Raw genomic sequence first — 23663 nt, 5'->3', positions numbered from 1 at the left:
TAACACTAGACGAATGTATTAGTGTGAGTGTAGGAACCCGAGAGTGTTGATGCTGATACTGTTAACCCTGTCATGCTTGGTGCAGCTCTTGTATTCTGTTCCAGATTATATTATACCACCTGAGAGTGAGTGCAAAGAGCCTGAGTGTGTTGCTTCCTTATATCCCACGCGTCCATGCTCAGCCACAGCCTGAATGCGTGAGGCCTTTCCAAGATTCATCAAAATTCATCTGAAGCAGCAAGAATAAGATCAGATAACATGGCGTCGTTGTACTGAAGTAATTGAAACCCCTGCCGGACTGACTCTCTCTCTCTCTCTCTCTCTCTCTCTCTCTCTCTCTCTCTCTCTCTGCAGTATGTATGTATGTATATGTATTTACTTGTGTGTGTGTGTGTGTGTGTGTGTGTGTGTGTGTGTGTGTGTGTGTGTAGACAGACACGCAGATAGACAGATAGATAGATAGAGAGACTGATTGTTTGACTGACTGACAGATAAGTAAATAGATTCCCTCCCATGCGTGCCCCATCAACAGGTCAGCAACCTCTGTTTGATTTGTGCCTTGTGTGAGGAACCTTGAAGTCCTTCTTAAAACTGACCCCCCTTAATTCATCACCACCACAACCACCACCGTCTCCACCTTCTCGTGCGTCTCCTTCACCAACCTAACTTCATCTCAGTGTCATAAAGGCGATAGACGTGACCCAGAAACGTGAAAACACAAACTCAAGGGACATTATACTTGGTGTCCTTTTGCAGCTTATATCTCGTAATTCAGTGACATAGGACGTTACTACGGCTCTACATCCATTCTGTAGCACTTTTTTTTGTGATCATGTTTTAATGACAGTCTCTTCTTACAGCCAAGTGGAAGAATAAGACAATATTACGGCTCTACATCCTTTCCATAGCAATTCTCCGTGACTAGCAGACAAGCACGATGTTCTACTGTTAATATACTGTTACAGCTAAGTGGCGGAATTAGACAATATTACGACTCCATATCCTTTGTAAAGCACCCCTTCATGAATTACATCGTATTCTAATGTTAATATCTTGTTACAGTTCACTGGCAGAATAGACAATACGGTACCGACGCTCCAGGATATCCATTACATGCCATTTCTTCGTGACTAGCACCATATTCTAGCGTAACTCTCTTATTGCAGCTCTTTAGAGGAATAAAGCATTGCTACGGCTCTATATCATTTCCATAACTCTTCTTCGTGACTAGCCCCATATTCTAGTGTCAGTCTCGTTACAGCATAATGGCAAAATAAGACAACAGAACGGCTATACATCATTTTCATAGCACTTCTTCGTGACTAGCATCAGTTTCTAGTGCTAATGTCTTGTTACAGCTCAGCATTCAAGACGGAGAGATTGTAGGTGAAGGGCCAAGAAGACGCGGTATATGGTCAACGTACCCGGAGTCACAGTACTCACGTTCATATACATTAATTTTAAGCCTTAAACACTCCCTGCCTCTCCGTTCATCATATTAGGCCTCCCTTCACATCCCGCAGTCACTGTATGTAGCTCGTGTTGACATTTGCATCAACCTGACTTTGCATCCCTCGTCGTGTGATTGAGAAATGAAGACTCAGTCACCCTCACCCCACACACCCCACCTATCACCCTCACCCCACACATCCCACCTATCACCCTCACCCCACACATCCCACCTATCACCCTTACTCCACACATCCCACCTATCACCCTCACCCCACACATCCCACCTATCACCCTTACTCCACACATCCCACCTATCACCCTCACCCCACACATCCCACCTATCACCCTTACCCCACACACCCCACCTATCACCCTTACCCCACACATCTCACCTATCACCCTCACCCCACACATCCCACCTATCACCCTTACCCCACACACCCCACCTATCACCCTCACCCCACACACCCCACCTATCACCCTTACCCCACACACCCCACCTATCACCCTCACCCCACACACCCCACCTATCACCCTCATCCCACCTATCAACCTCACCCCACACACCCCATCCTCCCCTATGCTCTAATCTCGGTAAATTTTTGCCGAACCCTCCCAGGGGACGGCGTAGAAAAGATAATCTTACTGAATTACTGTACTTACTAAGGGATTGACTTGAAATTAGCCTTTTCATCTTCCCTAGAGCCTACAGAGGCCTTTCTAGAACTCCACTGGACTAGATTCCCTTGTTTAGGGTCCTTTTAAGGGCATATCTAGGCTTCTTTTCGGTTTTGGTCCAAGAGCCTCATGAAACGCAGGCAGACGTTCCCACATAGTTTTTCATCTCTTATTGTACTCGTATATGTTGTTTTTCTGGCTAATGTAGATATGGGGTAGCCATTTCATTGAAGGTAGGACAGCACACAGCTTGGTGGTTCGAGTTAGGGCAGTACATTCATGGATTTCACTATTACAGCCGAGATGTACTGGATATAACTCACCGATAGAGGAAACTTTTATTCTATGTGTTTCCCTCGCAAATCAATAATAACTAATTTAACCTAACCTGACCTAACCTGTCTGGGTATTGAGGTGAAAAGGGCTTCCTCTGTGTGGTACTCGAATACAATTAAGGGGAAATAAGAACGTGTTCCGAGAGACGTTTACCATTATCATCATCATCTTCATCATCATCATCATCATCATCATCATCATCATCATCATCATCGTCGTCGTCATCATCATCCCCTTCCACACCTCTTTTTCCCTCCTAAGGATGGTGTGAGCAAGAGAAAAAAAAAAAAAGCTGACATTGAGAACCAAGAAAAGTCTGACCAAAAGAATGGGCCACACTCTTATCCATTCACAGATCAAGTCCCCGGAAGCATGGCTTCACATCACAGGATATGAATCAGTAGTACCCCAGCCACTCTTTTATGTCGTGGCAAAACGAGAGAGAGAGAGAGAGAGAGAGAGAAGGTTATAGAAGAAAAGGTGTTTTTATTAGACACATATATTGCAGAGGATAACAACTACGTAATCCGCAAATGTACTGTCCCAGAAATGATTCCCAAATCTCTCTCTCTCTCTCTCTCTCTCTCTCTCTCTCTCTCTCTCTCTCTCTCTCTCTCTGTATCTATCTATCTATCTGAGAAACTATGATGAACCTTATATGTATCGGTTATAAATAGCATGATTTAACTGAACTATACTCTTTCAGCTTAACTAGGAGCAAAATTACCACCTCTCCATCTCGAATGCTGACCTATAGCAGGAGAATAACACTGGATTATTATATTAGTCACGATAAGGCGCTATGGTGAGAATGCAGCGCCAAGAATACGTACTGTTCTGGAAGTCATCACCAGCTTTCTTTACTCTGATCTATGCTCTACTTTGCTTCTTCCGTCCTTCCTTCCTCTTTTCTTCTCACGCGGTTCTGAAGCTGTTCCTTCCTCTAATAGAGCATAATTTTATTCAGATTATTCCATCAAACCATGTTCAGAATACTTTCGTTGTTGTTCCTCCATCTCCTCTCCCATCAAACTTTTTCATCCCTGGTATCAAATTGTCCTCCGAAGTACGCACACGTGTCACCAGCTTTCCATCCATCCTTGAAGTACCACCCTGTTCAACTGGTATTACTGTCTACTCTCTACAGGAAACCCTGTCGTTAGCCAGGGTTTTACACCTAACGAAGACCTGTTTTTAGTATTTATTTTTATTCAGTGTCGACTACGTATTGTACATATTCTTCCTGAAAATACCAGGTTTGCACATAGGATTTACCAATTTCACATAATTGTACCGTTCCCTATGAGCTTATGTTTCTATTCCTGCATCTACCATTTGTGGCCTGCCATAGATATGGCTTGTCCCTATGCTGTTCGGTAAGTTGCAGTGTTAATGTGTTTTTCCACACAGACAGTGACCTTGACCTCCTGGTCACTGATGGAAAGTGTAGGTGACGGCACTACGCCCATCGTAGCTTTTAACTACCGCGTCTGTGTGGTGTGGCAAGGATGCACATTACATGGCCACGTCCCTGTTAGGATCCTACACGTGACTGCCTGGGAAGGATTTGTGATCAGCGATTCTGTCTACACAGTGACTGCCCGAACTCGGCTTTTTATTTTATTTTATTTTTTTTTTCCCATGTTTCGAAATCATGGTTCAAGACTGATCGTGTAAACGAACCTTTACAGTGTCATCGTCAGCTGTTCTCGTGCGGTTTAACAAAGCTTAGAACTGTCTCTTTAACACACGACAACAGGTCTTCAGTCGGTGAGATACCTTAGCTGGGACTTCCTTCTAGCCAGGGACAGGATGAGATGAGCAGAAACTACATCAGGAGTGCACGTGTACCGCAGTTACTGTACACGTGAACGGCCGCCTGCATGATGCCATCTAATCACCCACCTTCATAAAATCACTTTCCAATAGAGTCAGATTCTCGTATTAGCAAAGATTTCAGGGTTCAGAATCTGGTGGTCATTCCTCGTGATCTCCAGGCTTATAATCGTAGACTTCCGTGATGCTAAGCTAAACCAGACTTCCGTACCCAAGCCATGCATTGGTACACACACTTTCCGACGCTTCACATGGCAAGTAACTTTTATTCGTCCCTTAATCTGCCGCACTTCGACTCTCAACACGGCCGGAGCGTCCTTCAATGGGGTCGCTGAGCATGAAACGTGACTGAAAAATTAACCCTCGCAGTCTCTTACCCTGCACTCATTGCTGAACAAACTCATCTGGTGTCAGGTGGAATGCAATACTAGAGTTACTCCGATCATGCGAAAGTTAATGGTGACGCTGTAAACTCTCTCAGGCTCCAGCGATACACTCTTAGCTGCATAAAATAATTTGGCGTAAGCAGGAATGCAATGTTATACTTCCTCTTTCATTTGACCGAGATTTTTCATCCTGTTGCAGCGTATTTCATGTAGCTCAGTATAAAAGATGGATGCATGTTCTTTTCGTGACACTTCTTCGTGGCTAGCATCATATTCTAGTGTTAATCTGCTTTGACAACTCAGCATTAAGAATGAACAAGTGATAATTTTAGGCCAAGTTAAGGTAAAACGAGTATAGAGCTGTGCGGACCATCAGAGTTAATAATGATAGCATTGACACTATCGGTCTGCTATGATGCGCTCTTACCTGCAAAACTAGTCGGTGGTAGAATTTCTCCAAGCGTGAGAGAGTTAGTGTTGACTGTATTAAGAAGAGGAAGGCTTGAATTACCCCTCACATGATCATAATACCTCGAGGTGAGAAGTAAAAGAAGCCTTAGAGTGTTACACCATCTACCCCCTTACGATCGGCACAGCTCTAGTATATGAATATTTATTTTTCCAGCTAACCCGAAACAGATATATTCAGCTGAGGGTGAATAAATGAAGCCTGTGAGTATTTATTTGCTCTCTCATGGTCAGAACAGGTCTAGTATTTTATTCAGGCAATGTCAGGTGAATATACGAACCTGAGAGTGTTAATTCCGTCAACCAGTACCCCTCTCATGGTCAGCATAACTCAAGTATTTTCTTCCATTTAACGTCAGACGATGTTATTCGCCTGGAGTCGAAAAAAGTTATGAGAGTTGAAACAATACTCTATTCACTCTAACATGGCCTAAAATTGCCACCTGTCCATCTTAATTGCTGAATTGTTATAAAAAGACTGATACAAGAATATGGTGCTTGTCACGAAGAAGTGGTATGGGAATGATGTAGACCCGTACTAATGTTATCTTCAGCCACTGAGGTACGTGAACTAAGTTGCAAAATGACGAAAATTTGGACCAAGTTAAGGTGAAACGAGTATAGCAGAGCCACTCACTAGCTAAGTAACATCGTCTCGCGGTTGTCAGAGAGAAATGGAAAAGAGCTCTGGCATCAAGGAAGCAAGAGACGAAGAAGAACAAGAAAAACAAGAACAAGAAAGAGGAAGAGCAGAAAATTCAGAAAAGAAAGAGGCTTAAACTAAGGCTTATTGATTCCACAAGGGTTGTTTAGGCAGACAATTGTTATTGTTTTATTTATTTTTTTATTTATTTTTTTTCCATCTTCCCCCCAAAATACAACCAAAATCAGTGTCACATCCAGGTCACTGCTTACGATATGGGGTGAACGGCGACGGGGGGAGGGGGGGAACAGACTTATTCCAAGAGTCTGACCGGCACAGTAATTAGGTCTCGGGCTCTTCCGGTTTCGAGTGCTGATCAATGCGTTCCCCTAGCATTTTTTTTTTTTTTTTTAACTCCTCGATGACTATTGTCCCATGACCGTCATTCTGCGATTTTACTCAGGAATTGTTTTTCGGCCTACCTCCTTTCCAGAGAGAAACAAAAATTGGTGGTACTAAAACAAAAAATCTTCATACTTAAGACACCGTGATCCTGAATAATCAATAGTGACTTTCCATGTTCTTCACTTTAAAATTCTCTCAAAATCTGAATACAATAGTCTGAGTAAGAGCAAAATGTGTCAAGATTCTGAAGGGGTTTATAATAACTGGCCTTAACCTTTCAGCTCTGGGGTCTTTTCTAAATTGAATACCATCGTGCATTAATAAACACAAACATCAATAATTTCAGTGCGAGATGAAAGAATAATTATCCTATATTCACATGCACAAATATCAGTCTTCTTAATGCCTGATTATAGAGGATGAAAAACAGAAATTCATGCTTAAACCAGAATGCGGATACAGTGGCATCACTAATACGAGTCCATTGCCTCTGCAGTCTGCGCGGATGGATCAGTGAGCACCTGACCATGGGAGGGAGGGGGTGTGACGACTAGCGCTGCAGATCAGTGTCTAAAAATGAGGCAAATGCTGATACTTTTGATTTGTAGTTTATCCTTGGTACGTTGATAATACCGAACTTTCTGTGGGTAAGAGTAGTGCTTGAGAGTGTATATATAGCGTAGACGGTAGAAATACACTTGTCTCACCTTGTTGAACCCGAGACATCACAGTCGGGTCTTAAAACTTTCATATTTTTCTTTTGAAGTATTGCTAATGTATCTACAGGTAAATATTGTGCTACATTATGCATTTTGACAAAGTTTTAGGTCATTTGAAGTCAAATTGGTGTGTGGTAGTCAAGCTAATTGCTGAACTGGAGCCGGCAAGAGGGAGGGAGGGGGGTAACAAGGAGGAACAGGGGTGGAGATGGGGTGTAGATAAATAGGATTGGGATCAGGGTGAGAGAAGACAGGAGAGGAGGAGTGGGGTGTGGGGGGAAAGAAGGCAGGAGGAAGTAGGTAGGAAAGAGAGATGGTCTGTGTATATACTACCTCTATCATCCGGTCCTTTACTGCCCCATCAGGAGCGTAGGACCCCGAAACTAAGCTGCGTAGTCCATAAAGTAAGAGTGACTTTTTTTTTTTTTTTTTTAATGTGTCCGACTCGGGCATAGGCTTCACAGCCTGCTATCAAGGTCCAGCAGTCCTCTCACATACATACACCTAACTCCATGAGTGAATTATATGAGTAACAACTAACAAACACAGCAATCTCACGCATTGGCTGCATCCGGTTAGGGCGCCTTAACCCACTCACATTCAGCCTCACCTTGCTCACCCTCACCCGTACCTGGTTTGCCGTCACTCTCACACTCACTTTTATCTGGCTCACCTACACCCTTACCTGACTCACCCCCACCCTCACCTAGCTGCCTCACACCCTTCCTGGCTCACCCATACCCTCCCCTGGCTCACCGTTTCCCTCACCTGGCTCAGCCACACCCTCACCTGGCTCAACTACAGTCACTTTGCTCAGTCACACCTTCACCTGACTCAATCACACCCACCCTCACCTGGCTCTTTCACATCCTCACCGTCTCTTGGCTCATCCTTACTCATTATTCCAACTCTTGTAATGGGACTGTGATATGGCAACACTAGACCGGGGGGAGGGGGGGGGGCAAACAGCAAGGACCCGCCCACATAGCCCAGCGTTCGATTCGCATCGAACATCCCTGGGGGTAACGATATTTTTTCTTATGACTGTACAATCAGGCAGTTTCAGTTTCAGTCGACCAACTATATCAGTGTTACCACATAACTGTATCGTCCTCATGCACAGATGTTTTTGCTCAAGGACTGTTCATACACCATCTAAATATGTATAATATATTTCCTCTATTTTCATAGAATAACAATGAGTGTGTTCCAGTTGCAATTGTTTTCTGTCAATACAGTATAATAAAGTACTGTAATGATTCAATAATTGACAGTGGTAAGAAATATATAAACTGAAAACTCACTCAAACTTCCATTTGCTATACTATACACAAACCAGTGCTTTTGATGCTTTAACACATTACTAAAGAATGTCTCAAATGATGCTGCAAGACCAAAATTAAGTAGCATAAAAGAGGGACAATTTACTTCCACTATACATGTAACCAAAAGGAACTAATACTGTTTGTAACAAGTAAGCATTAAATCCATTTAATATACATATATGTACTTTCTGATAAGGAGTACTATACATTTTCAAATTACTAGTAACATACCACACATGAAATAATTAAAGCAACACCTCCATTCTTCCATGAATGTACTGGAATATTATGGATTTAACCATCTGAATCTGGGTGATGTCCTTTCTAGTTTATTATTCTTTCTGACAAACAATTTTATTCAACTTAGAAAAGGCCTCTCATATCTTCAGAGGCTTATTAAGGCGATATCTAACCCCTCCAGCTTGAAAAGTCTATCCTATGCTGAAATACATCAGTAAGGCAAGAATAAAATGAAAAGGACATCCCAAAACTCAATGGGTTAAATAACAAATGACAAAAAAAATGTTAGGGTGACATGACTTGCAACATTATAATGGCTTGATTCCATTCAAAAAGTTACCTTGAACTGTTGCCACTGTATTGGTTCTACCACAATATACCATACATTATCTTTCACTCAAGTTTTGTCCCCATACCAGTTGGAAAATGGCATTTGTTTAATCAAACATAAGAATATTTTATGATCTGACACAGCAAATGGTAAGTGACTGGTCTACCTCAACAAACAAATCATCCACACATTACCACAAGAGTAAAACCTCCAGCACTCCAGAGTTCTTAACAAGAAATGTTAATCCAACATCAGACAGTTTGATCATTATTGTTCAATTCCCTATAAAAATCAGCTGACAACCCTTCCACATACTGTTTGAGAAAAGCCATTCTAATTATTACAAAACTCTACAAGCATCACATTAATATAGTTGTGTCACATGATTAATATAAACAAGGTGTTGCATGACTTTGATTTCAGTGAAATAATGCCCAGTATAAATGCCTTCTGTAAAAAAAAAGGAGTTTGCATAAATCTCTTGAGGTATTAAAAGGTAAGCACAGCCCCCTGTCCTCAGTTTTACATTCACAGGCTGGCTTCAGGTTTCAAGTCATTTATTTGTTCAGTAATTTCTTAGCTACCTCGATTCTACAGCATGTCTCCCATAAAGAGGTCTATCCAGTCAAATACAAACACAGTGCTGCCACACTGCTCAAAACTTGAAGCTTGGCTGTACCTGTGGAACTGAAGTATCTCAGTGTTGCTGAAGAAAACACTAAGGATTATTCTGTATCAATATTATACAGATAAGGTGTTCAATGCATTATGATATTCAAATCAAACGTAGCATGTTGATGGTATGCTGTGAAGACTGAGAATCATGCAGTTATACATGTCAATGCATGTCATTTTATCAACACAGGATAATCAATGGTAATAGTACGTACTTCCAATAATACAGTAAACTCTCAATTATCCCTTGTAATTCAGCCAACCCTAGAATAATATGAAACAATGGATATTGCATGTCTGGTGCAATATTCAACTTTTAGCCAGATATTGTGATTCAATCTGCCTCAACCCTCTACCCTAAAAACTTTTACTCATGGTAAAGATGAGAACTAAGCATATAAAAACAATCCAGTAATGATACAGTATACTCGTAAACAGTATAGCACACATAATACTTGTACAATAACAGAGCACTGACATGATTACTGACAGGCCATTAGCTTTGCAATACTACCTTGAACACAGGATGCGAAAGAGTTAGTAACAGCACCAGGGTTTTGCGACCACGTGGTCTGAAGAGTGTAGTACACAGGTAGGTCTTCACTGGATGACATCCAAGGGCGAGAATGAAGGTGCAGAGCTATTCTTGGCATGCCAAGTGAGGTGCACCCATGGCGGATTCTGATTGGCTAGCATGTAGTGAGAGTTTTCATGGGCTCCCGAGTTTTGGGATTTCCCCTGGTGCCGGTTGGCCACTGCTTACAAGCCCGTTGAGACGCCTCAACGCCGGATATTGCATTGGACTGTCAGTTACATCCTATTTTGGTGCCAGATGTTGCAGCTGGATATTAACACAGCCAATATAGCTGCATTGGATACTGCATTGAGCAAGATATTGCAACAATGGATAACTGGGTGTACTGTAATAATAATAATAATATAAAAATAATAATAATAATACTGTATGCTAGATTAAATATCTCAGGCTGCTCAATATATGAAGGGGAAAGGGGAATGCAGAAAACCTTGTGAACAATACTGATGCATAACTTGTCTAAACTTTGCATTTCTCATTTGGTGCGACATTAGATTTCTCATTACCAAGAAAAAATACTGACTGGTCTAAGATATGCTCTGTACAAAACATTAACTGAGGTAGTACTGTCATCACCTACTGTTTGTGAAGCCATCAATCCACTCTACATATGTTAAGCAGTAGAGATGCATACATGAAGTGACAGTCCTGCTCTCAATCAGACTCTCACTTTAACCCCTTCCAATGATGTACTGTTTAATATATCCTTACTATCACCAGGTAATTTTGGTCAGTTTAGGAGAGACTTCTGTAAAGTAAGGGATAGATATTGCCATCATTATCCCTTCACTACAAACAGTCATAGACATATACAGTATAATGTACACAGAAATGATGCCATCCTCATATTTGAGACTTTATACAGCTTCTAGGGACTAGAAGCTAAACCACGTGCCAAAATCAGCATTTACCAAAATCTCCTCACCCTACATTAGGGTGTGAAATGAGGTCCGGATGATGATGAAAAAGATCTGTAACAACATGACAACCTCGGCATGGCGAATGTGAATTTAATTATCTGAAGGTAGCACAAACAAAATAATACTGTAAATATATCACTGAAGTGCAGTGGTTAGAGTCCAGAATAATGATGATTTCTGGTAGTGGAAGTGTTGAGTACTGGAGGTTAATTACCTTTTTAATCATATAAAATGACAGGACAAGTAAATAATTTAATACAGCTTTCACAAAGCTACCAGTAAATGTAATCTGTATGCAGTATATAAATATAAGCCTATATACAGAATGTGCATAAAATACAGCTCTAAACCTGCCATACAAACAGCAATTATCATACAAAACTAAACTAAGCACACATATATGCAAAAAGGTACACATGAAATACTTACACTGCATTAAGCATTGATAACAAGGGTTGGAAATCCTGTTGAGGGAGACTAGTGCTGAGGCAAACCAATCACTGAGTAGCTTTAATAAGATCCAACACACACACAAGCAAACACACCAACACAACACACTGTAATACGCAGCTAGTGTCAATATCAGCATTGTCTTCGTTGACTTCAGAACCCCTTCAATCTGGTGACTTATTATACTAGTTTATGTTTATCTCCAGAAAACTTATTCTTCTCAAGGGAGGGTTTTTAAAGAGAAGGGGTCGGCAATAGCTATATCTAACCCCCAGCTCAGTCTCTCATAAACTGAGTTAAACCATCTAATGGATAAATAAATACAGTAAGAAATGCATCATCAGAGTGAAGAGGTTTAAAGTCTCGGAAAATGAATTTGCTTTACCAACGTCCTTTACAGATTCATACATTATATAATAGATCAAATGATATTACTGACTTTAGTATTTAAAAAAAAAAAGGGAGGGGGTAAACTGATGAAGTATTACAATGGGTAACTACACCACAGATTCGTAAGCATTTTTTGACTCTTGGAATCCAGATGACAGTTTTCATTTTTTCTTGCTGCTACCAGACAATATTATTCAACTTAGGAAAGACCTCTGTTATTGAGGGGGTTTACTTCCTGTCTCACATCCTTCCTGCCACTTTTTATCACTCTTCTTTCCATATCAGGCAGCTCAACACTAAGTGACAAGCCTGCTCCGGGTAGTAACTATATAACCAAATATAGTACAGCAATAGGGTGATGCGAAGCCTACTATGACGCCCATTAATTGCATGTAAATGCAAATGCAGCATCTGTCAGGGAACAAAACCTCTTCATTCTTGCTTGCACCTCACTGCACCAAGGTGCTGTCTACTATTACGGATCACCACTTACTGCATGGGACAGCCCTGCAGGGATAGTTTCTTGTACATGGTGGTTCTGATCAGGGTTGCAACACCTAAGATGGTACCTAATCCCTCCAGTTCAATATTAATCATCAGGATATAGCAAGAATCAAATAAGAAAAAGATCCCCAGGTTCAGTGGGTTAACTGCTTCCATCTGGTGGCATATTTTTCATCTTATCAGACCAACAGACCATTTTATTCAGCCTGGAATGACTCCTAAAACAGGAAGGGATAAACTGAACAATGATCAAGCTCCTTCACCACTTGAGGACCTTCTTAAGTTTAATGATATCATCTGGACAAACCAAAGACAAACTTAAATGTCAGAGGAGTGAAGGGATCAAGTACTGTCTTCCAGGATTTGTTACTGTACAGAACATTTAGCTACCTTCAATCTTGTTCAGTACAATATATATGTAGTGAATGATGATAATGTTGTTGTTGGCACAAGGCCGTACCTGAAATGCAAACCAGATGAACTGCAGGCTGAAGCTGCCAGTCTTCTACAGTTCACTGTCCTCCTTTTGGGGGATAGGGAGGGAATTGAAGAACATTGGTGGGTGACAGGAATGGAGTTGAGGGATGTTGGCTGGATTTGGGGAGGGGAGATGAGGGACATTGGTGGGGGACAGGGAGTTAGGACATATATGGAGGAGAAGGAGGGAGTTTTTTATAACCAGCAATGGAGCCACCCACGCCACCATGTGAAGGCAACCCTCTTCAGCATCAAAATAAGGTGCTGGGAGAAAAAAATAATAATAATAACAGAAAATAAAATGTTTCTTAACAATGATAGTTTAAGTCATAATACAATTATCAGAGCAAGGGTACTGTGTTTGTGCTTCACTCTGGTCTTCATTAAAGTAACTGATAATACAGTAATAACAATAATAATAATAATACAAGGCAATAATAATAATAAAAACATTTGGTAGCAAAGAGAACCTATTACATATTCTTGCAATGTGGTAGAACAATACAGTCCTGGCACTTACATGATGCCCATATTGCAACCCTCTCATCGTCAGGACAACTCTAGTACTCAACTCCAACAGAGTTAGTCCAAGGAGATTAAGAGCTTTAATATTGTCACCATTAACTCTCTCATGGCTGGGACAACTCCAGCACTCATATTAAGCTAAGACAAGAGTTTAATAGGCTGCAAGTGAGTCCTAGGAACTGAGAGTCTTAAGAAATGCCTCCACCAGCCCTTTTCTATTACATCTGTAATATTGTACAAATTTTATTACTGTACTGGGTCTTACAAATACTGACCCTTTGATAAAATGGCATCTCTCTCTCTCTCTCTCCATTACTCTAGTATCACATGGCATGGAACAACTGTACATTATCTGGAATCATCTGAAGCAGGCAAAAAAAGATCCATCCTACCCCACAAAAAGAGAAATACACCTGCCACAAGTTGCAAGTGTAGCTTCAATATTTTTTCCATTTTTATAATGTTTTCAATAACAAAATGTGATCTCTATAAAACCAAACAGCGATGAGATGATTGAGTGATTATCTTGCAGGCCTCCCTGATTCTCAAACATATTTATGATTAATTCCCTGTCATAACTTAAGACCTGCTTTTGCAGGAAGAGCTGGGGACACAGACAGATTCTCCACTACAGTCCTTGCCCTTCCTGGGAAAACACACTGTAGTTACAAGAGGGAGTTTACCATAAGTGTGCTTGTAAATCTGGTACATCTTTCAACCTGCGGCGGTCATATCACAAGCCTCTTAATGTTCTTCAACAGTAATATCACAAGCCTCGTAATGTTCTAATGATTTTCCACACTGCAGTCTCTTTCCACCACCTCAATTACTAATAACATCTTGTATGAGCTTTGCCTATGTTTTTTTTTGTTTTTTTGTTTTTTTTGATCATTTGAACACTGTACATTTAAAACTTGCAAATCACAAAATAGCTACAGAACTATGTGATCAGGCACCATCACATAGAGATAAATTTTCATTTTGGAGAATAGTGTGAGTTTTCTTTCAACACAAATTCTTCCTTGATATATCTAACAACCAGCTGCCTTGACAACACTAGGGCCAGTATTCTTATTAGCTTAGGTGGCTCTCTAGCACCTTTTCCTTAGGAAGAGATAGACAGATATATACTGTAGATAAACAGAGAGATACAGACAGGAATGGAAATGGGAGAAGTGAGAGGGAGGGAAGGAGCAAACTGGGGAGGGGAAGAAGTGAGGATAAAGACCAAATCAAAAGAGGAAACGAAACAAGAATGAACTGAAGGACATGAGGGAAAGATGGGGTTAGGAAGGGTTCATGAGACAGATCAATTAAGACCAACAGATATGCATCTTAACATAGACTGATGTAAAAAAAAGAGGGAGGTAAGTAGACTGACTGATAGATAAATATGGAAAGACAGATTCCACATTTAACAGATAGATATATAGATAGATAGATACATAGATCATTCTCTTTTAGGTTACTTATACCTTTGTGCCGACAGGGATTACATAAACAACAATCATGAATATATTAATAAACCATACAACAGAAGTAAACTGATGAGGAAGAGGCACTAGAGAGATTCCTCAATTAACAAGAATAACAGGCAAAGATCTTTACACAAGCCCAGTGCAGCACAAGAAGCAAATTACACTGCCTATATCACCAAACAGCTTGAAACCAAAATGGGAATGAAAATGCTGCAGTGTAGGGTGGGGGTCCTAGAGGAGATCTTGAGCCTCGATGGAAGCGATGTTTTGGGCAGTGCAGTCCCCATTCGTGAGGCGGTACATGGCCATCTCAGAGATCCCATGGTAATGCACAAAGGCTGCCGCAATCACCAAGATGTGGAAGATCTGGTGACTCTGGAACTGTAACCAACATTCATATTAACACTTGGTAAATAAAAATTAACTTCCATAATACTTGCACAGACACCTAAAATAGTTTGGAAGGGGAAGTGGTGCCAGCAAAGAACCATGTCTCCAAAACTGGACTACATAAAGAAAATACACAGACAGGACAGGATAAGCCTATCTCAAATCCTGTGTGTTACAACTATAATCCTTTTACTCTAATGTGGCCCAGATTTTTGTCTTTTTGCAGTTTATTTCACAGATCTCAATGGTACAGCACTTCTTCCTAACTGGCAGAAAATTCCAGTATCGGCCTCATGGTACAACCTAGTACTGAAGAAGGACAAATGGCAGTTTTAGGTCAAGTTAGGGTAAAATGCACACAGTAATCCCTCATTTATCCGGACATGATTGAGCCAAAGGCATGTCCGGGTAGTGGCAACATCAGGATAATGAACAGTTGAACACTATTCCCCTACCATACCCACACCCCACCTATACCCAACCTCCAACCTATACCTAATCTATTTGTACAGTGCCTATGCTTAATTTGGCAGTGTTTTCCAGCCATTCAAGCATATTTTGACATCAAAACACACAAAGGAATATCCACAGTAATGCTAAACACCAAGAAAACCATCCAGGAAAACCGCTGACAACTAAAAACACCCTACCAAAACACTACTGTACGCACAGTACCCCTCCTTATTTTGGCAGTATTTTCCGGTCATTCTGCCATATTTTGACATCAAAATATACATAGGATTATGCAAAATAATTTTTAACACCAAGATCACCATGCAAGAAAAACAATGAAAACCAAAATACGCCCTGCCTATACACCACTGTATGTACAGTATCCCTCCTAATTTTGGCACTTTTTCAGGCCAATCTGCTATATTTAGACATCAAAACACACACTGGAATATCCAAAGTAATGCTAAACACCAAGAAAACCATGAAAAAAAAAAATGAAAACCAAATAACAACTGACTTATACCCTACTGTATGTACAGTACCCCTCCTAATTTTGGCACTGTTTTCTGGTCATTCTACCATACTGAGAATCAAAACATACATAGGATTATCCATATTAATGCTAAACACTGAGGGAAAAAAAAAATGAAAACCAAAAAACACCCGACCTATACACTATTGTATGTACAGTACCTCCTACAGCTGCTGCAAAATTGATTTAGGACCCCCCCCCCTCCACAAGGTATTACAGAAATCATAGTAAATGAAAATGTTTGTTCATGAAATGCCATTCATTAATATGAAATCATGTTTCCCTTGTTTTTCAGGACCAGTTGGATGTGTTTTGGCATGGAATCACATAGATCTCTAAACTAATTTAAGGACATTTCTTTGCACCAAACATTTGTCAGTTCAGTCTTAAGATTGTCCAGATTGAGTGTCTTCTTCTCTGCCATGATTTTCTTCATCTCTGCCCAGCAGTTTTCTATCGGATTTCGATCCAGACTGTTGCCAGGCCAGTCGAGGACCTCAATCCGATTATCCTGAAGCCATTTTGTCACCTATCTTGACCTGTGACATGGAGCTGAATCGTGCACGAAAAAGTCACACTCATGAATAGCAAAAAAGTTAAACAATTGATCTTTCAGAACTTGAATGTACCAGCCACCATTCATCATCAAGTTCTCAGGAAGAAAGTAGAGGTAAACTGAATGCACTGCTTCTTCATGCAGTCAGTGAGAAGCAGTTCTTGGCTGTGGTGCGGCTTGGCAAACCCAGCTCCTTCTGCAAGCGGTGTTGGATAGTTCAAATTGAGACGTCTTGTAACAGCTGTGGATGCATTCTCTTCAATTCTGCTACTGTCAGTCAAGGATTCTTGATTATTTCCCTCTTCAGATGCATATCTGTACCTCTGGAAGACATCCTCTTCTTTCCACCGCCATGCTTGTGCTCTGGTACAACATCAGGTGGCAGGCCGCGTGCTGCAGCAAGAATCTTCATGACAGTCGCCTTTGCGTGTCCAGTATGTTCACAAATCATGTTGATAGGGACATTAAACCTGCCTCCATGCAATGAAATAGACCCTCTCATCCCTTGAGCAGTACTTTCCAGGCATGACATCTCGACTCTAGGAAAATAACAGGGCAAACAGTAATGCACATGAAAAAAGAGGGAGGTGGAAGCTCGGAGCGACGGGAACATATACTCCCACTCTCGCTTCTGGGCAAGCACTGATGTGCTGAATGTTTCACCACCTCCCGCCAACACCAGAGGAGTTGCCAGTTACTTCTTGCCCAAAAAATTCACTTGGCAGAAGTGGAAACACAAAGCAAAGACAGACACCTCCCCCACAGCAGGTGTGTGTGTAGGTCCCTAGTCAATTTGTGGTGGGTGTAAGTCTGGCACTGTTTTCCAGTCATTCTGCCATACTGAGACATCAAGACACACATAGCATTATCCATATTAATGCTACACATAAAATAATGGGGGGGGGGGGGAAATGACGGTTTGAAAATCAGTTATCTGTGATAAGCGATTGCTCCCGGGGCTCAAAAAAAAATTCCATGGCCAAATATGCAACCAGAAATTCGTTACATTGGTATAAATGTTATACCATCATCTTCGCTGGTGTTTATAGTATACGATTGGCAAATGAAAACACAAACCTGATAAGTAAAACTACTGAAATGCTGCGAGAATAAAGTATTCAGGAGTAAAACTTACCTTCATGTAACTTCCCATCATACTAGTGCAAAATTTTGCCAGCACCTTCCAAGAGTCAAGCATATGTCTACATGCAAAATTTCATGGGCTTTCTCGTGGATTTTGCGGAATTTTGATACGACCAATGGTAGTTGAATACTCTGAAAGCTTATGAGTCAAGAGAGAAGGGAGAGCCGGGAGGGTATGAAGGAGGGACGCGAGGAGGGGAGAAACGAGGCTGTGGGCAGTGGCGTGTTGTTTTGACTTTTTGTACGGTATTTTGGAGCCTTCGGCATCGTCGGATTTCGGCCGATGGTCTCGTCTCTGCTCGATTTCAGCTTTAAGTATTGTACAATTTTCATGAAAAACTTTGTAGATTTTCTTCAGCATTTTGGAGATGAAGCATTGTTCTTTTAGAAAGCTAAATTATATGGGTTTCAAACAAAATGTGCACCTAGAGACTTGTAAATATGTGATGAATGCTGTCACACCCGGTGTGCTTTCACGGTTCCTATAGTTACGTTTTCCTGCATTTACCGCATTAAAGCATAACTAGGAAATTAGAATACCTACTAAAGAATAATATCATAAAGAACTTACGTATGGTATATCATTAAATATCACGGGAGAGATTTTTAAAGATATGCGATGTCTGTGGTCTCTGCATGAGTAGCCCGACTTCCATATTGAACTAACTGGCGATCAATGGCAACTCTTAAGTTAGTGACGGTGGGAATTGGTCAGGTATAGGTTGGAGGTTGGGTAGAGAGAAGATCTGGGTATAGCAGGGGAGATATTGTTCTTTATCCAGACACTGCAACTACCTGGACATGCCTTTGGAACTATTACGTTGGATAATTGGGGGGAGTACCTTACTATCACGTTCATTTTGTTCATTCTTTCGTTTCATTTATAAAGGCTCCAACATGCTTGCATGCATCAGTCTTGGTCACCTAATGGTGGCTCTCCATGCTGCTCAATCTCTGGCAGCCTCCCTATTCTGTCCCTCAATCCATGAGGTCACACTATGACCTTGTTCCAGGTCTTTTACGTCTGCCTCTCACAACCCTACCCTGAACATTAACACTTCGCACGTTCTGCACCCAAATGTCATCTTCTATCCTCTCCACATGCCCAAACCATTTTCAAACTACTTCTTATCATCACAACACCAATACACTCCAGTCCCATCTTTCCTTTAAACTCTTCCATCAAATACCTAACCTCCTAGGCCTCATACTCAAGGGCACATGCACTGCATATCCACCTAATCACTGTCACCTCCGTAGGTGTGAGCCTGCGAATATCCTCTTCCTTTACTGCCCAGGTCTCACTACCATACAGCTTTATATTTCTAACACATGCATTGACTTTTTTTACTTCCAATCTCACCTCCCCATTTCTTATCACTGCTTTCAATGAACCTGCAATCATTCTCTCCTGTTGCACCCTATCAAGTGCTTCATCCTCTAAACTTCCATACTTACTCATCACACTACCCACGTACTTAAATGCACTCAGGTTTTTTATCTCCTCACTATCTAGTCTCATTGTGCATTCAGTAACTTTATTTCTCTCGAAGACAATGACTTTACTCTTCCCTACGTTCACCTTTAGAGTCTGTTTCTTACAAACTCTCCCAAACTCATTCACTAATCCTTGCAGTTCCCCTTTGTCTTCAGTTAACAATACAGTATCATCTGCAAGCAACAGAACAGGAAATTTCCAAACACTACCCTCTCTCACAGGGGTCATTCCATCATCACTGCTCTACCTTAACTCCATCTACAGTATATACAAACAACCACAATGACACGACACATCCCTGTTTCAATCAAACATTCAAATAGAAAAATTCACTTAGTTCACCATCCAAACACACTGCAACCCTAGCGCTCTCATGCACATTCTTCACGGCATTCATCATCTTCCCATGTACTCCATATACTCTTAATATTTTCCACAAACCTTGTCAATCCACTGTTATGTGCTATCTCCAAATCCATGGAGGCTCCATACAATTTTTTTCCCTTCTCTGGAAACTTTTCCATTACACACCTTAGGATTTATATCTGATCTATGCAACCTCTTCTCATCCTGAAACCTCATTGTTCTTCCCCAACTAATTCCACTATTTATTTCATTAGCTCGAACAAGCATCCTCCCACATACTTTTCCTATTACACTAAGAAGACAAATGCCCCTAGGAATACCACTCACTTCTTTTTCCCCTTTTCTTTTGTCCATCCATACAACATCCAATCCTATGCTGCCCCATGAGGTGCATAGGAGCCCAGGGCTAGGCAAGTTGGTCTTGAAAGATGAGAGTGACCAGCCTCACTCATCCCTGAGTGGCATTACATGAGCAATAACCCCAACCACCCCTTGGATATAAACCTTCACCAGCTCAATCCAACTGGAGCCCCATAATTACCCACTAAACCACCACGTGCCATAATTTGGTTATATGGTTACCACCCAGCGTAGTAAATGGTTTCCTGGTGTACAGGAAACCATTCGGCTTGTCACTCAGTGTAGAGTCACCCATAGGCAGATTTTCTATTGCACAGGGGAATAATTATACCTGACTTCCAATCCTACACTATTCTACGTTCCTCCCAGGCCAATCTGTCCATCTTCCATATCCATTCTACTAATATCTCACCTCCATGCTTCAGCATTTCACCACACACTCCTTCTGTGGTTTTCCCCATATTGACTTCTTCATTGCTTCCCCTACTTCCATTTTACTGGTCTCTTCATTCTTCTCATCTCTCTCCTCTTCCCAGCCATTCTCCAGCCACTTATACTCGCATTACTTTAATTCTCTATATTTAACAAGTGTTCTCTCTATCTGTTCACATTTTCTCCCACCTCCACTTGCAATTTGTCATTTTTATCTTTCACTACCCTACTACCTTCTTTATCATCCTGTCTAACTCTCTTTACCTCCTTCCAGAACATTATCTTACATTCCCTCCACTTTAGACTCAAATTCTTTCAAAACTCCTCATCCACTCTCTTCTTACTCTGTCTTACTAACCTCTTCACCTCTCTCTTCTTTTCGTCTACATATAACTTTCTATAGCATTTCTCAACTTGCTCCATGCTTCTGCTTCCCAACCACTCACTATATGCTTTCTGTTGCTGTGCCACAGCTTGTCTCACCTTTTCATTCCACCATGCTGTTCCTTCCACCCTCTTTCATCTTCTCTTCACCCCACACACCACCTCACGTGCTGAACAAAATTCTTTTGTGAATACTTTGCACACACCTTGCACCTCCCCCATCTGCTCCAAAAAATATTTACCCAATCACTCCTCCATTTCACTCTTATTTTCTGCCCCCCCCCCCCCAATCCTCCTGTAGCTTTCCTACCCTCTTTGTACGGACTGCTTCCTCCTGCCCTTCTGTCCTATTTATCCACTGAATTTGTACCCTGATTTTCAAGACCATCAAGTGGTGGTCAGAAAGTCTATATCCCCAATCTGTGTATGCTCTCGCATCCACCACAGATCTTCTCATTCTCTCATCCACACACACACACATAAACAATGATTATCTTCCATTCATTCAGCTTACCATCCTCCCTATTCATTTGCCTTGTGGTATACCTATGGACCATTTTGTGCCTAAAGAGGGTATTGGCTATCACCAATCCTCTCCCTGTGCCAATGCCCACTAGAGCATTACCATTCTCATCCACTTTTGCAAGCACACCCCACTAACCAATTACTCCATCCACCTTAATATTCTCTACTTTTCCATTCATATCTCCAGTCAAAAACTCTCTCTCATTCCTTTAAAAATTTTCTAATGCATGTTTCCACATTTGTCCAGAACTCATCTTTCACTCTGCTCTCACAGTCTTCACACTTAAACGGCCATGCTTGTATGCCCACTTTCAATCTTAGCTACACAGTCCTTGAACCAAATGATCCGTATTCTCTTATATTCTCCTTACATCTCTTGCACACAACAATACATAAACTCTCCTTTGCCCTCCCATTCTCACCTATTCCTGCACATACACTCAATCTATATTCCCACTCTCTCACACTCCCATCCCTCCATCTGGTTCCAGTCAATCCACCTGATGTCCACGTTAGCATCCCCAAGCACCTGAACATTCTCTCTCTCTTTCACTTCATCATTTGCGCCCTTTACATTCCAAGTTGAAATCCACAACATGTCCTTTGTCCGGTCCTTGGTTGTCACCTGTAGGTCATGGTAAATCCAAGGCATTTTGTTTCCTTTTAATTAGTTGTTTTCCAGGGACAGGCACTAACCCTCAACCTATCCACATGGTGACATATAGGGAACACACATGGGTTGGTTGTAAGTTTACCACCATTACATGCATCACAATGTTAAAAAGTCTGATAGAACAATCACAGAAGAGCCTGGGAAATTACTGGTGGGGGAGAAAACTACATGGAAGAGGGGTTTCCCCAGAGACTGACTCGCTATAGAGGAGATTATAAAGTTACTGCTGCATGACAAAACAAACTGTGTACAGAAGAATAACTTACCCAAAGACAGCACTTTTTTTTTTTTTTTTTTTTAGTGAAAGAAAGATGGAGCCAAAGGCCAGGGGCCTGCAAATTGTTCCCTTAAAGAAAAAACAAGAACAAGATAACAGAGTGCCATGAAAGTGATGATAAAATTACTGCTACATGGCAAAATAAACCAAGTATGTAAGAATAACTTACCCACAGATCACACTTGCCAGGGAAGAACCTCTCTGGGACCCTGACAGCATAAAGCAGTGCACCGACCACATACAGAGCCCCCATGAGAATCAGCCAGCCCAGGGAGGCCCGGGTGATGGCATAATCAAAGCCTTCTATGAGTGTGTAGTGAACCGCTGGGATGATGCCAGACAGCCCAAACGTAAGGAACACCGCTACAAAAGAAATTTGATTGTAAATTATGCCAGATGTAAATGAACATCAATGAAACTAAAAGAATGCTGTCATACAGTCTAAGAGACTAAGTTGTAAATTTCACTAAAGATTAAGTAAACTATGAAATACAGCAATGACATACTACTAAAAAAGTGAACTGTAACTTATATTTACGGTATATGAACATTAAAGAAACAAGGAATGTTGTCCCACTACAGTGAACTCTCACATTTGTTGAGTAATAGGTGCAAAAAAAAAAAAACTTGCCAAACTGGAATTCGCCAAATCTGAACTGAATAACTAATGGGAAAAATATAAATTGGTTCTGAGAATGCATCACTGGACTGATTTCCACCTATATTATAACATTACTGGGTGTAAATCATACGATAAACACACACAACAAGTTTCAGTTTAATTTATTTTAGCTAAGAAACAATACAAAACAGAATAATTCACATAAGAAAAGAAAATAATGGGCTTGATGTACACATGGTGTATGGTGTGTGGATGCCTTAGTTGGCGTGACTGTTTGCATACAAGGCATTGAGGGAGGATTCGTCTGCACCTTTTTCTACATCGGAAAATAGATAATTAATGAAAATAACATTTTATTACATTTCATCACAGGAGAGTCAGTAGAATAATAAACTTAACTTTTAATATTTTCCTTATGTATTATGGCTGTTATTGCTTTTAAACCATATAATTTTGTACTGTGAATTTTGCTACGTGAGGTGTTTCATACTTGGGTATTTTGTCACAAGATTTCACTTAACCTTACCTGGCAACATGCCTTAAGTCCTTTGTGAAATATTCTTAAGCTCTTTTCTCAGCTAAGTGAAGATGACAAGCTAAGTATTGAATTAAGAAACAT

General features: G+C 41.0%; 1 protein-coding gene across 2 annotated transcripts in view; it reads right to left on the bottom strand.

The window, feature by feature from the left end:
• Positions 1 to 7346: 7346 nt before the first annotated feature.
• Positions 7347 to 23663, bottom strand: part of AdipoR (adiponectin receptor) — a 44980-nt gene continuing 28663 nt past the window's right edge. Inside the window, exons 6-8 of one of the 2 annotated variants that reach the window (XR_013897441.1) lie at positions 22592 to 22785; positions 7659 to 15214; positions 7347 to 7596 (exon numbers count right to left, since the gene is read on the bottom strand). Coding sequence is in view for 1 of the 2 variants with exons in the window: in XM_080273010.1 (XP_080129136.1) it covers positions 15065 to 15214; positions 22592 to 22785 (344 nt within the window). In the remaining variant the exon portion in view is untranslated. Of the gene's footprint in view, positions 15215 to 22591; positions 22786 to 23663 lie in introns of both variants that reach the window. The other variant, XM_080273010.1, reaches the window with a different exon arrangement.

This window comes from Coenobita brevimanus, chromosome 52 (genome assembly GCF_032717465.1).
Source record: "Coenobita brevimanus isolate Jiangsu-jjx chromosome 52, ASM3271746v2, whole genome shotgun sequence".
Classification (NCBI taxonomy): domain Eukaryota; kingdom Metazoa; phylum Arthropoda; class Malacostraca; order Decapoda; family Coenobitidae; genus Coenobita; species Coenobita brevimanus.
This window is presented reverse-complemented; position numbering and strand designations above follow the sequence as displayed.